This window comes from Centroberyx gerrardi, chromosome 16, assembly GCF_048128805.1.
Source record: "Centroberyx gerrardi isolate f3 chromosome 16, fCenGer3.hap1.cur.20231027, whole genome shotgun sequence".
In the NCBI taxonomy this organism is placed as follows: Eukaryota; Metazoa; Chordata; class Actinopteri; order Beryciformes; family Berycidae; genus Centroberyx; species Centroberyx gerrardi.
This window is the reverse complement of record NC_136012.1, coordinates 25,924,064-25,938,552: the sequence shown is the minus strand read 5'-3', so window position 1 is coordinate 25,938,552 and position 14,489 is coordinate 25,924,064. Positions and strand designations below refer to the sequence as shown.

The window sequence follows — 14,489 nt, the reverse complement described above, 5'->3', positions numbered from 1 at the left end:
CACAATATTTCACAGCATTGGTAAAAAAAAATCATATCAAAACAGCTTTTGGAACTGATTTGAACTGATATCAAACATATTTAGGTCCCAGTGTCATGAAACGATGCAGGTAGCAGCGACTTACGACTGCAAACGGCGTCTCAACTTTCATTTTGGTGCTGTATTTATCTATTTTCATCTATTCAGTGTCAAAATTTTTGCTGGATAGGTTTGCATTGGTGTGTGTTGGGTCTGGCCATTTCTGCACCAACAGCCCTTCATGAATGTTGTTTTTTTTGTTAACTTCCAGCATCAAAAACCAGCGCTGTTCTGCCTCCTGGTGTGTGTCCATCATGCATTTAGTTTGCTACAGTGCATGATAACATTAAAACATGCTGTGTATATTTAGCGGTTGGTTGCATCACATCAAAAACTCCCTCCTGCACTAAATACTGAACACAGAGAGGTGAAGCTGCTTCCAGTCTTCTCATCATATAATGGGTAATCAGAGGTTATTTTCCAGAAAGTCTTTATTTTCCTTTAAGACTACAGTGAGGCTGTGAGGGCGGGAGGCGAGGATATTACCTCCCAGAGGGTAATATCAGGTATTAGGTTGATTTCTTCACACTACAATAGTTAAGATATACAGCATGGGACCCACTCCACTGGGTGAATCCATTCCACATCAGACCTGGGTTGAAAAATAGCATTTGCAGAATACTTTTGTTTGGTTTGTTTGATGCTTTCCTGGCAGCCAGATAGGTGCAGCATCATTTCACAATTCAGCGAGCGCCACCAAGTTTTGACAATCCCATGAAAGCATTTTAAGTCGATTTAAAATGAATTTCTGGGTCAAGAACTTAGCTGACACTACCTGAATTGTCCTGATGCAGTAAATCCCATCAGTCTGGTACTTCGAGCAGGTGAAAGCAAAAAGTAAAAATATCTGCGGCTACTATTTGACCCCAGTCTGATCCACATACTGTATACCTCGGGGCTGATCCCCATACATACGTGGGCCTGTCTCCGCGGCCTGCGACTGGCTCACTCTCTGTTTGACTCGGGGTTTGGCTTTCTTAGCAGCCTCGGTCTTGACTTTGGGCTTCTTGTGGAGGACTTTGGGTTTCTTCAGGAGCGTTTTGGTCTTCTTTGCTACCTTAACGCTCCTGCTGGACCTCCTCGCTACAAAAACGCAAACCATTTCATGCTCAGCGGCAAACATTCACACCTCACAGAACATGACTTCAGACTTTTCGTGAATCGTCGGGGCCGCTCTTTATTTCAGGGTATATCCGATCCACCAGGCAGGACTTATTTTGATAAAATTTAAACTTTTAACTCTGGTTGGTCCGTTCCTTCATCTTCCACCACCAGAAGACAGTGTGGGGAGGCACAGTGAGCAGTGAAAACCAGCTTTAAACCCTGACACTGTGTTGATGCCTGGCTGAAGTTCTGAGCTGTAGATGTTTACATTTACGGTTTAACTGCTGCTCTTATCCAGAGCGACTTAATGATGAGTGTAACAGTTGAATAAACTTAAATTCCTGGATGATCCAACATTACAAGTGACTGGTAGTAAAGAGTGCAAGGGATCTCGTCTTTCCTTTTTTTTCCAAGGCATCACACTGGCCATCTGGTTTTCATCAGAAGATAAGTCACGGTTCAAGCTGCTTCAACACCCCACACCCCCCTCAACCCCCCCGGACACTGACTCCCTGACCACAGATATGCAAAGACCAACAGAGCGCTTTGTGCACTCTGAAAACTGAAAACAAGGCTTTGAGGAGGAACCATGAAGGATTCCTTTGCTTGCTATTACAGGGGAGCCCGAGAAGGTTCCCTGAAGAACTCCCTAATAAATGGTTCATTAATCCTGATGGTCCTTCCAGAGACCTTTGACATATGGGGGGTTCTTCAAGGAACCCTGTAGGGATATTTTATTTTCCAGCAAGGAACCCGAATAAGCTTATTGGCTGCCATTGAACGCTGGAAGAGCCCCATCAACCCATAATTGGTAGAGTGTACATTAATTCCCTTGTCTTGCAAACTGCAAACTCATTTGTTCCCCATCTAATTAATATTTTTGTTACTTTGTTCTCATGGCTGTTAAGTCTGTAAGTCATCAGAGGGACTCATTACACTCAAATGTTAACACTGTTTTTGTTTATGGGAACTAGTAATGAAACACAGCGGGACAATGAGTACAAGAACAATTAGCGCACAATCAATTAAACATCAATTAAAAATTGCAATTTGACAGATAAGCACAATTATACATATGAAACTGAACTACAGTAACCCTATAATACATTTAGTAGGATACTATACAAATACCGCAGGACAACTTTAAGTCCCTATAGTAATATTATAGGAATACTATAGTGTTATCATAAGAAATAAAGAAAATAACAAGGTCACTGCAAAATCACTATTGAGTGCCATAGACACACCATAGGAATATTATGTGATTTTTCATTAGGGATAAAACCAAGAACAGCAAGATTTCATTGGAAAATAGAAGTAAAACACCAGTTTGGTCAACTCACCAAACTCCAAAGGACCTTCTTCTTCTTCAGCCTCTTTGCTGGAAACTTTTTTGTCCGCTGCTTCATCAGGTTCCTCAGTCAGATGTTCAGCAGCAGGTTTGGTCGTGAATCCTGTGGTGGGAACCTCTGTGGTGTTAGGAGCATTAGTTCTCCCTGTAGAATAAAGGCTTTCTGTGGGAGTGAAGGTTGCATTTGAATCCACAGTAGATGTTCCTGCAGTGCTGTTATCAGTGGGACTGCTGGAGATGAGAACAAATGATCCACAATGCAGAAATAAAAACACACTGAAGTGCAAAACTCCTGCCATAGTAACTGCTCCCTGCAGAAAACCCTCTAGTACTGAGACCCATTCAGCCCCCCTGACCTGTGGCGCTACACTGCTGTCAAGCCACCCAGAATACACACAACTTCCGGTCGGGAATTTCAAAATAAAACCCAGTTGAGGTGCTCTTTTTGTATGATAAAGTACCAAAGTGAAAATAAAGATTGTGTTTAAGGAGGAATCTGCAGTAAACGAAAATGTTTTTTTTCTTTCTGAAAAGGTTATTTTCAAAGCAGAAATTTATTCTAAAATCTAAAAACAAAAAATACACAAAGAAAGACTCAAATACAAAACATATACCAGACAACTTAGAAGAATGTCTACTATCTTAAAAAAAACAAAGTACATTTTAAGTCATAGCTGTGGTACAATTGTTCCTAAAGGCTGTAGAATGGGAACTGCAAACATGGGTGTCAATTGGGTAAAAAAAAAACAACAATCTGGTGATTCTGATGCTTCCTTGAAATAATTACATTTTCAAAATATTCTTCTAATTATTCTCCTTAACACACAGTACATCCATCTTCCTCCTCTCCAACACCAGACAAGACCAATTAAAGACACTCACTTCATTGTTAAAAGGCATCTGGTTAAATAGCTTTATTGGCACAGACAAGAAACATGACATGGGAAATGTTTTACGTCCAGCAAACTAGAGACACTTTGGTTTGTGTGATCTAACAGTAATTCATGCACTTCACATCTGGGAGAAGTTTCCTAAGTCAGCCAGGAATTGAGATAATGAAGTCTGAAAATTAACACACATCCTATGAAGACACACATGACAGCAGCCCTTGATATTTGAAGTTTCATTCCAAAACAGATATCTGCTCTGACAAAACGATTGCTCTCTTTAAATTAAAACACATTACGGGTCACTATTAAAAGTTATGAGTCATCTTAAGATCTTTGCTGACAAACTACTTCTGTTTTTGAGGATGGAATCATCTCTTTTTGAAATATTGAGGAATTTCATTGAGCAAAAATGTTCTAAAAGAGAATATATAGCATTTTGGACTGAAACCCTTCATTTCTCGATCATGACAATAAACAAAACAAATGCCAACACACAAATCGAAAACACTATCCAACCAGATCTTCTTTGAAAAAAATCAAAATGCTAATAAAAAATATATTTACAAAAAGGAGGAATTTTCAAAACAACAATTGAGTCAAATATCTACACTCCCCACCGCAAACATCTGACACTGTCTGTCCTCACTCTAAACAAAACTGACACAATTTATTATAACTTCAAAAAAAGTTATTCCACACAAAAAATACATTTCGAAAATGTTTCCAAAGCTCAGGTGTTGAACAGTAGAACCTCATTTATTTGACCAGTAACTGAAAAGGTAGAATGAATGAAAAGTTATTTATTTCCAAATTTATTATACCTGCTCAAACATTTTCTTGATGCGTGTCTTTAACATTTACCAGTATTTTACCAGTAAATTAACACCAAACAGGCCATTTTCGAATACATAAGTATTCTTGGTTCATGTTTTGAAGTGTTTCTTTTTCCAGAATCAAATATCCACCATTTGAAAAAAGTGACACCTAATCAAACAAACGGATTCAGGACACAACAGTAAAACAAGCTGGTATTTTTTCCAAGTATAGTAAGATAACATAAGGCCTTGCTTGACAAATTTAAAAAAGGTTTACAGACTGAATCCTTTATATTTTAGACACTGAATGACGAATTTCAGGTAATGTTTTTTTTCCAAAGTGGATATATAATCTTGGAAATCCACACAAGTCTTCACTTATACCGAGTATTTGAAAGATCTGAACAGCGATCTCCAAAATAACCTTTATTGTTGCAGGGTCCAGGTAAACGAGGCTCTACTGTACTGCCAATAAAAAAAACTCCAAACCCCAAAACCGCCATCAGCTGCCAATATCCAGCTTTATGCCTTCAATCATACACAAAGCACAAAAAGTGTGTATCATCTGCACTCTCTTTGCATCGTTTTTCATTACAAACCATTTTCAAATGGAAGGACACAGTTGAATGCTTGAAACTGATGGTGCTACTGAGGCCATGACATCATTCTGACACTGAGATACATCAAAACCTTCAGTCCACTTTGACCTGGAAGTGAATGATGCTTCCGAGACTGTAAAAAAAAATAAAAAAAAAGTAAAAAAAAAATACATATGCTGTGAGCGGAGCAGCGTCCAGCGTGGGGAGAGCAGCTGCTGTGGGGGGAGCGTCCGGTGGAACGTCCGGTCGGTCGTCATGGCGACGCTCAGGGCTTCCAGAGCTTCAGCAGGCCGTCCTCGCTGTAGGTGCCGATGAGGTTCTGGTGCGGGTGGTGGGCGATGCCGATCACATCCTTCTCATGGATCTGCAGAAGAGAGGCGGAAGACGTGATTAAGATCCCAAACTAACCCCCCCCCCCCCGACGGGCTGAATTCAAGATGCCGACACGAAGCGAACGTTAATGAGTTTATTACACGGCTACTTCCCAGTGGCGTTAATCACTTGACACCAAAATACTGATTTCAAATTATATTTTTTTACAAGCTACATTCATTTACAAGCTTCCTCTTCTAAATCGAAGTCGTCGGACATTTTCTTCTTTATTTGAAAGTCTGATAAGTACGCAGTTAGCGTTACTTATCGTTACGCGTTAAATATTAAGCAGTGTAAACAAGGAAGTGGAGAAGATTCACATGAACACGACAGGTCTCTGAATTAACGGCTGTAGTAAAGATTTGTGCTAAATAATGGTGTAAATATCGGTCGTTTCCACTCACTGGGCAATTGTTTGGCTTCAGAAGACTTGGATTATGCTGGATTATGGAGTGGATTTTGGATTATGTGTCATTTTATGGTAATTTTTGCTCTTTTTGGAACTGTAAAGAACCGGTCACCACAGAAATTTTTTTTTTTTTTAGAAGGCTGCAACAGAGTCATGCTGCCAACCTCCATGTGTGTTATATGGACTAACAAACTTCACCCGTTTCAACTGGCATGAGGGTGAGTAGATAATGACAGAATTATCATTTTTGGGTGAACTATTCCTTTAAAATGTGCTATGTGTAATATACACAAGCCGCTGTCGAGAGTTGCAGATGATCTTTTCACAGACAGATTTTAAAGCAAAGGTCGAGGGGGAACATGATATTTCTGTTATCAGAGTTCCTGAGCAGCAGCGTACCGTCAGCGTTCTCTCCAGCTTGCCGGTGACGGTGCTGAAGCAGTAGAGCACAAAGTCTTCTCCCACGCAGTAGATCCACTCGCCGCGGGGCGACAGGGTGCAGCACACGAAGTCTCCGCCTTCCCTCTTACCGGAGCTGAAACTCCTCACGATCTGGACGGGACAGGGAGCAACAGTCAGAGGGGGGGGAGGAAAACACACAAAGACACACACACACACACACACACACACACACACAAGGGTTTCACGATTTGCTTCATCACTCTCTGAGAGGAAAATCTTGGCCACTATCAAACAATATCCTCATCATAATGTGAAGGGTTTCATAACAAAACACCTCAAAGTCAATTTAAAAGTCGATGTTCATTGCTCAATATTGAAGAAAAAAAGAAAGCATACGAGTACATCCTCTAAACTATTGCAAAGTTGTAAGTAAAGGGCTCAAGCTAATAAGTTAATATGTAATATGTGTCTCATATTTCGAATGATAATGATACACTTTATTTATACAGCACTTATCTTAAAACCCAGGTTTAAAGTGCTTTACAAAAAAGGCATAAAACCAAAGAATAGTAAAATCTATAAAAAGGAGATGAAAATTGGGAATAATTCAAAGAAACAGATTAAAGAGTAGAAGATTAAAAGGCTGGCAAAAACAGAAACATCACATAAAAACAAGTCTATAAAGTGTGCTTTAAGAAGTGATTTAAAAGGTGATGATTAATTAGCAAGCCTAAGTGGATAGTTTAAATGGTAGATAATAATAATTTTGGAAGGAGTCTCTTCATTTCCCTCTGTGCCGACACCAAAGAACACTAACATCAGAGACAGAGAGCAAATTACAGTTAAATTGTGTTGCTACAGCTTCATCTTAAAGAGAGCTGGGAGGCACATTAGTCTGTTCCATTTCATTTCACACTTTGCTGATTTGTTTTGTTATTCTCTGTTGATACAGACTCCGCTGTATGCTTTGTTTTCTTGACTTTCATGTTCTGTTGTTGTGAGTTTTCGCTTTGTTGCCAGCTGTGAACAGTCTCAAGTACCCTGAAAAGTATTATATATTTTACTAGCAATGCAATCTATAAGTCAGTATTCCACGTTGGACTATGAACTAAGCCTGTTGTAAACAACTTGCAAAACCAAAAACTGGGACGGGATTAAGAAAACAGAAAAGTTTAAAGAGTACATTGGGAAACGGTCTATCTCCAGCTGGAAAAAAAACGGTGTTGTGTCTGAAATAATTTCGTTTTGAGGCAGGGAAATCATGTAATAAGTAATACATTTCTTTGAAGGGGGGAACAAAAATCACACTTCTTGTCAGTGAGTCTATAACCGATATCTAAAGTAATCAACACTAGGTTTGCTGTACACCTGACCACCTGTAGCTCTTCTGGACGTGGTTTTCCCTCAAAGAGCAGAGTGAGTAACGCAGGACTCTAACTGGACTGTGATCTGCGGTACTGACCTGTCCCTGCATGTTCATGATGACCACGGTGTTGGAGCGGTTACACACGACGAAGTGCTCGGGGTTCTTGGGCAGCAGGATGACGTTGTTGACGGTGATGTCGGTGCCGGCCGACGTGCCCAGAGACTTGAAGGTGTTGGTGCACTCGGTGGTTTTCATGTTCCAGACCTGATGCAGGGGGAACACAGGGGGGAGACACACCGGTCACTATGGGAGCAACACACATGCAGACTTTTCCATTCCTTTTTCCAATTTTAATGAGACTGAATTAAAGTAACCATCAACTACAGTAACTTTAAGTCAAGTTTTTCACGACTAAATCAAGGATTACTATAATATTTTAACCTCGTCAACAAAAAGTCAGCAACCAACAATATTTTCCTCCAGCAGGAAGCCAGCCACAGCTTTTTGTGACATTTAAGAAAAAAAAATCATTCACTTCACAAATAACATTTCAGAACTTCTCCAAAACTCTTACTTCTCCCTTTTATAATTTTTCATAACTTCTCCAGGCCTGGAAAATACTATTTTAAAATTCCAGGACTTTTCTAAAGTTTCCAGGAGTGTGCGAACCCTGCACATGGCTAGATCTATACAGTAGGGCTGGGTTTAAAAAATCGATTTTCCGATTCAAATCGATCTTCATTTGAATGATCCGATATCGATTCATAAAATCCGAGATCGATCTTTTAATATATGCCCAATATATGCCTCTAGAGTCTGTAGAGTTGAACAACTTGCACTATATTGTGTTGAGTGCTGTAGTGTGTTGGTCATGTTAAATAAAAAGTACATTAATGTAACTGCTTTGGGGTCAATTCTTAATGTAAACATTAATATTTTTAATAACGCACCAGGTTAGAGGGTTCCTTGTACAATTTACAGCATTAGTTCTCTGAGAATCTCTTTCATATCCAAGCAAAATTGATATTGTAACTGAAATATCCCTAACCGAATCGATATCGAATCGATTCGGGAAATCAGTGGCGATACCCAGCCCTACTATACAGGCATATCGCTGTCATTGGATATATACCATGAAGCTGCAAAGTTTTTATGAAAGTACGACTTATTGTTTTTCCCCACAGGTTCCCATGTATTTTTGAAATCGCTTAATGTGATTTTAACAGTTTTTTAAAGGCCCATGGGTCATGAAAGTCACTCGACACGTGAATGACTATGTGAAATTTATATTCAAGTAAGACAAGTTTGACATCCCAACCCCTCAGGTGGGCTCAGCCTCTGCAGCTCCTTCCTACCTTGACTGTCCCGTCGGAGGAGGCGCTGATGATGTGGTGGCCGTCCGGAGTGAAGGTGGCTTCGTTGACGAAGGAGGAGTGACCGCGGAACTCCTTCAGAGATTTACCCGACTTCAGCCCATGGACCCTGACACAAAAACCATCAAGATTTTAAAGCACATGGTCCCTAAAAAGATATGCAGTGTAGAGCAGAGTTGCCCCGTCTAGTAGTTGACTTAGTTATTAGGGTTTCAGCTGAATTAAAAATAGGTTTGAAAAGAAATTAGAGGGTGAAGTTGTTTGGTGAGATGTGAGTTTACCTGATGGTCTGGTCGAAGGAGGCGCTGAGGAGCTGGCTGCTGTCCTTACAGAAGCTGACACATGTTACTCCTTTACTGTGAGCGCGTTCAAACCTCCTCAGACACTGACCGCTCTGGATCTTCCACACCTGCACACACACACACACACACACTTATTACAGAACTTGTAATGGTAGGCACTCTTAAAAGAGCTTGGGACAGAGTTTACATCAGTCTCTCCTGTTTAACTTGACTCTTTTCTTTGTTTTACACTTTGTTGATTTGTACACTTTAATATGCATTGATGTCTTCATTTTTACGTTATTTTGTTTTGACTTAATGCTTTGTTGCTTGCTGGAAACTGTCATGAGTACCATGAAAAACATATTGCACACATAAACAGTATTACTTTTACAGGCAATAGTTCAATGTTTCAGTGTTTAATACCAAAATGAAAAATAATATACTTAGGAGAACAGTGAAGAGAATATATTGCACTACATCTCCAATTGCAAGAATTAAATTAGTTTCACCTTTTTTTAAAGGTGGGAAAGGATATCACCTACCTATAAGTAATATGAAACATACTGTATGTTTAGCTAACCCCAACCTCTCAACCATAACCCAAATGTGCTAGCACAAGAACCTGCTCAGTCAATTTTCCCTGGATAAAGATAGGTTAAAGAACGCTAGGGGAAGTAATAAAGAAGAAGTAGTTGTTTATTCCTCTCCAGACCTTGATCTTTCCGTCCTGCGCCCCGGTGGCCAACATCTCCGTGTCCCGGCTGAAGCACATACACAACACTGCATCGTCCATCATCATGAAGTTATCCTGCGCCTGGTACTTCAGATCCTGTCAGACACAAAGCATACAGTATCATATCAAATTAAGTGTGGAGCCATATGGAAACTGAGAAAACTTCATGAGGAAATAGAAAATGAGCCTCTTATGTTTTTGAAAGGTGTTTCGAAATGTAATGTCACTCAACAACACACACTCCTAACAACACAAGGAAGTGCATATCTGGGAAAGACGCAAGCCACAAAATGAGTATAGAGTGTATTTCTACATTTACACATTTACACTGACCATCCGATCACACCAGGATGCATTAAGTGACAGGACTGGACCCACTGAAATACATATTTGGAACAAAAACAAATATAAAGTAGTCATGATCGCATCGTGATCTAAATTCAGAGTCATGAGAGATGCACAGCAGCCATTTTCTGTGGAATCAGATCTCACAAATCATGTCGAAATGTCAGGTGTAAATGTATATGCCTATGATTAAGTTTGACAGTAACTCTGGTTTACACGACTTGCTTGTGTTTTAGTTACCTTTCTGATTTTGCCGGTGGTGAAGTTCCAGACCTCGATGAAGCCGTCAACGGAGCCGGTGACCAGGTACTGACCGTCGGGGGAGAAACGGGAACACTCCACATGGGATTTCTGTCCAAACTGTGGACGGGGAAAAGAAGGCCACGTCACAACATTTACAATATATAAGTGATGAAAATTACCACCGCTGCCAGAGGAAATGTGAAATGAAAATGATTCAGCCAAATTTCCAGTAACATTTTACCGTACAATGGCCTTATTCCAGTGTGCTAACCTGTGTGTTAATCTATGGAAAGTGTTAAAAATACACAAAAGTGCTGTGTAAAAACTTGAACACATAATGCACTTATAAGAGTGAAAAAAAAGACAATGTTAGTGCAAGTAATTACATTTTTCTACACCCTGTAATTACATTGTGCTCTTGCACCTTTGTCAGGATGTTATGTATAATGGAGATTTTCATTACATACTTAAGAGTGAACTTATGATACTTTTCCACAGGTTAATACACTGGAATAAAACCATTGTGAAGTATTTCCTCCTAAAATAAAAATAGGTGCAGTCCTAAGGTTTAGAAGTAATATTTTAATTAAGGTATTATCCAAAAGAAACCTGCACTACAACTTGGACCAAAACAGGGATGGATGTGGAACCAAAATTATTATCCTCAAGCTGCAATGCTACATAAAAGTTAAAACACTGAACTATAAGAGGACAAAAAAAGACAGCTAGTGAGAGGGAGAGCGGGCACAGTGTCTTTGGGGGAAAGAAAAAGTCTACTCAATAATATGTTTTGCTTACGAAGGTGTGATAACTTTTTGACTTGAACCGTTTGTGAATAGACTGCGCTACTTGGAGCAGTGAAGCAGCAAATTAACATTGCTGTGTAGCTTCCATACTGCAGGACAGTGTGTGTACCTTGATGTGTCTGCTGAGCTGGGTGGGGAAGCGCTCCTCCTCCACATCCTTGACGGCAGCCTTTCCTCTGAACAAGTCGATGGTCATACCAGGAGGCAGGAGACCCTGGTGCTGCTGCCACTTCAGAGACTGGGGGAGGAGAGGGGAGAAGGTGGATCAATCCCAATCACTTTGTTTAAGATTAATATACTGTAGTTAACGCTGCACTAGGCAACTTTACATGTCGGCGGCTCCAAAAGACAGCGAGAGGTAACTGTTTGAACTTCAATAGCCAGAAATCCTGTAAGGTGACATCAGTAAACGTCACACAGCTCGCTCATGTTTACCAACCCGGCTGGTCTGTGATGCTTTACACCAAAGATACCAAAAGAGACGAGAGAGGAGAAAATCTAACGTTGGCGAGTCCTGGACGGAGCGCTACTCACTGCTGTTTAGGAGACCGTTTGGATTTCATCTGAAGTTTCAATTTGTCACTTCCTGACGGCAGAGATGATTTCCGGATGATTTCACCAGAACTGAACCCACAGTACAGCAAAACTCTGTGGCTCCATATTGTTGTAAAGCCCCACCACTGTGTTATATAAGCCTTGCATTCCAGATGCCAGCTGCGCAAGTCAACTTTATGAAATTTTTCATGTCATTTTATGAAACACCAGATGTCGACGGGATGGAATTAAATTATCCTAGGACACAAGAGTTAACTCAAAAGACAGTTGGTAATTTCATCCAGAATTTTCTCCTATACTAGCTGGAGAAAATAACTGACATGTTTGTTCTGGATGCGATAAAATTCCTGAAGTCCTGAGGTAGTAATCACCAATCACCAGACCTCCCCTTGTAATACTAATGGTGTCCGGAAAGGGCTTCAGACGCAATTACATTTTCTGTGGTAATTCTCTCATTATGGAATGAAACTCATTCACTTGTTCAAAAAATAAAAACGAAAACCCCAATGTACTTAAAACTGAAGAGTTGAAGTCGTTTCGCCACTCATCCGAGGGGCTTCATCAGTTCTTCTTTCTGTTTTTATTTTTTGGACATTTTACTACCTGGATGACTGAAATGAATCTACACACAGACAACTCATCCACTTGCAACATCACAGCTCCAAATGTCCAGGTCGCCTACCTGTCCCAGCAGGGCCATGAGACGAGAGGGCGGCACCACGCTGACCTCCCCCGCCAGCGCCTGGGCGATGGCCGCCCGCCGCTTCTCCTTACTGCTGCCGTCTGGGTAAGCCTGGAGAGGAACGACAAAACACCTCCGATCTGACAAATACTCACAACCATGGATTCATGCACAGGTTAATTTTGTCCTGTACGCCTAACAGGGTCTCATCTCACCTCACCTCATCTCTGCACACACAAGGTCCGAAAGTAACACCCACCTGCCACACTTTCGGGTGGTACACACTTCAAAATGCTCTTATAATGTGAATTCTGTTGTACTTCATGATGAATTACAAACTTGATCTCATGTAGACGTGAGTATGTTTTAAATTAAACACACTATATAAATCACCCAGCAGAGATTCATAAAATTTACTGAAACGAACTGAACCTAGCGTCCTCAGGTCATAAATCTGGGTTTGGACTCACCTCTCTGGGGTCGAAGTAGGAGCGGGCCAGCAGGTTCTCCAGGTGGATGTATCTCTCCGGCTGCGTCTGTTTCAGCATGATCATGGGGTCGGTCTGCCTGAGGAGCGACCGGGCGGCGCCCAGCTCTCTCAGCTCGATCAGCTCCAACACCACCTGGTCAGGAAACAACACAGATTGGTTTAGAGGAAACGTGAACCCAGGTAGGGCTCTTCTGACTGTCCTGCAGTCTGGACTCAGGACTGAAAGTGATTGTTTTTTTCCCATAATGACAGTTGAAAGGACAGCCAGTTGTACACCACTGTATAACCAAACTCACCTGTTCATAAAGGTCGATCAGGGTTTTGTCTGGCAGCTTGAGGGACTGGATGGCTTGCAGGACAGTATCCCAGTGACCGCTGTTAATATCTGCCACGAAACTCTCTATACTGTCCACTGTGTTCAGAGACACTGTGGTCTCCTCCTGCAGCGTGGCGAGTGTCCGGTGGAGATTGTTTTCTTTCAGGTACTGCATTATCAGACGGATCACGCTGTGGGAAACAGAAATGGTATAAGGCTGGCAACTGGCAAGGCAGGTTAGCTTAAAGAATTCAAATAACAGGAGCGCTAGGTAAGGAGTCAGAGGCAGGTGTGTGTGTTAGATCCAACTGCTTGGAAATGTGGGAACTCCTACTAATAATAATGCAAAACTTTATCGATCCCTCTCAGGAAATTCTCACTTCCCTGGAACCCTCCACTGAGAGGTCAGAGGTCAGGCTCAGCTACAGAGCAGCAGCCCTGCAGCTGGTAGGGATTCAGTGTGTTGCTCAAAGACACTTCAGCAGGGCAGATGTTTACCCACCAGGGGCCTGAACCCGGGACATTCAGCTGGGTCTCTTTTACCACCAGACCACCCTGCCGCCCCCGACGTTGACATTTTGTCCATTGCAACTCGAGTATGGATTTATTTAACAGCTTAGCTGATAAGCTAACATTAACAGTCTAATTTTAACGTAAGCTACCTAGTTAACGTGCCAAATCATGCCGGTATATAAGAGCAGGTATTGAGGAGCGTGATGTTAGCAGACACATTCAACATGACAACAAACTGTCACTCTGACTTGTCAGCATCTGTCCTGCAGGTTTGAATAAGTTAGCTAACTTACCTGTCCGGTCTGCGCGAGATCTCTAGCACCTCGCAGTGCAGCTAACGCTAACTTATGATAGCGCCCATATTTTTCAACCCTATGTTACCTCAAACAACGTATATATTGAAAAGACTAGAGGCGGACACTTTAATAATTCCATTAAGACAACGATAAATTAAAGTGAAATGTAGTTCTCTTTAGTATGCTGGAAAAGAAACAATATCCATAAGTGGCTAACTGTAGCTAGCTTAGCGTAGCACGCTAATGCCAGGCAGGTGATTGCAGGGTGAAACAGGCCTCAATAACAGAAAATGTGATAGAATGCGGCGCAATACGGCAATGTATTATTCTATAAACAATCCATATTATAAATCATTAACTGGACTACTTACTCTGCCGATTCCACTTCCAGAGACATGATTAGTTATCTCAAAACAGTAGGAGAAACTCTGCAGAAAAAGCAAGACACACGCAGGACAGACGCAAAC

At 41.2% G+C, this 14,489-nt stretch overlaps 2 protein-coding genes across 2 annotated transcripts in view; both read right to left on the bottom strand.

Moving 5' to 3' along the window:
• Window positions 1–5,094, bottom strand: part of LOC139927930 (putative carboxypeptidase X1) — a 23,892-nt gene extending 18,798 nt beyond the window's left edge. The window contains exons 1-3 of the mRNA XM_078289032.1: window positions 5,009–5,094; window positions 2,526–2,764; window positions 1,020–1,161 (exon numbers count right to left, since the gene is read on the bottom strand). Coding sequence (XP_078145158.1) covers window positions 1,020–1,161; window positions 2,526–2,764; window positions 5,009–5,094 — 467 coding nt within the window. The remainder of the gene's footprint in view (window positions 1–1,019; window positions 1,162–2,525; window positions 2,765–5,008) is intronic.
• On the bottom strand, window positions 4,263–14,489 carry LOC139927940 (WD40 repeat-containing protein SMU1). The gene is made up of 12 exons (XM_071920255.2): window positions 14,394–14,489; window positions 13,194–13,404; window positions 12,878–13,030; window positions 12,408–12,518; window positions 11,280–11,408; window positions 10,362–10,481; window positions 9,756–9,872; window positions 9,041–9,168; window positions 8,742–8,868; window positions 7,483–7,650; window positions 6,018–6,170; window positions 4,263–5,201 (listed from the first exon to the last, which is right to left on the bottom strand). The coding sequence occupies exons 1-12, from the start codon at window positions 14,417–14,419 to the stop codon at window positions 5,103–5,105; spliced, it is 1,542 nt and encodes a 513-aa protein (XP_071776356.1). The 5' UTR covers window positions 14,420–14,489; the 3' UTR covers window positions 4,263–5,102.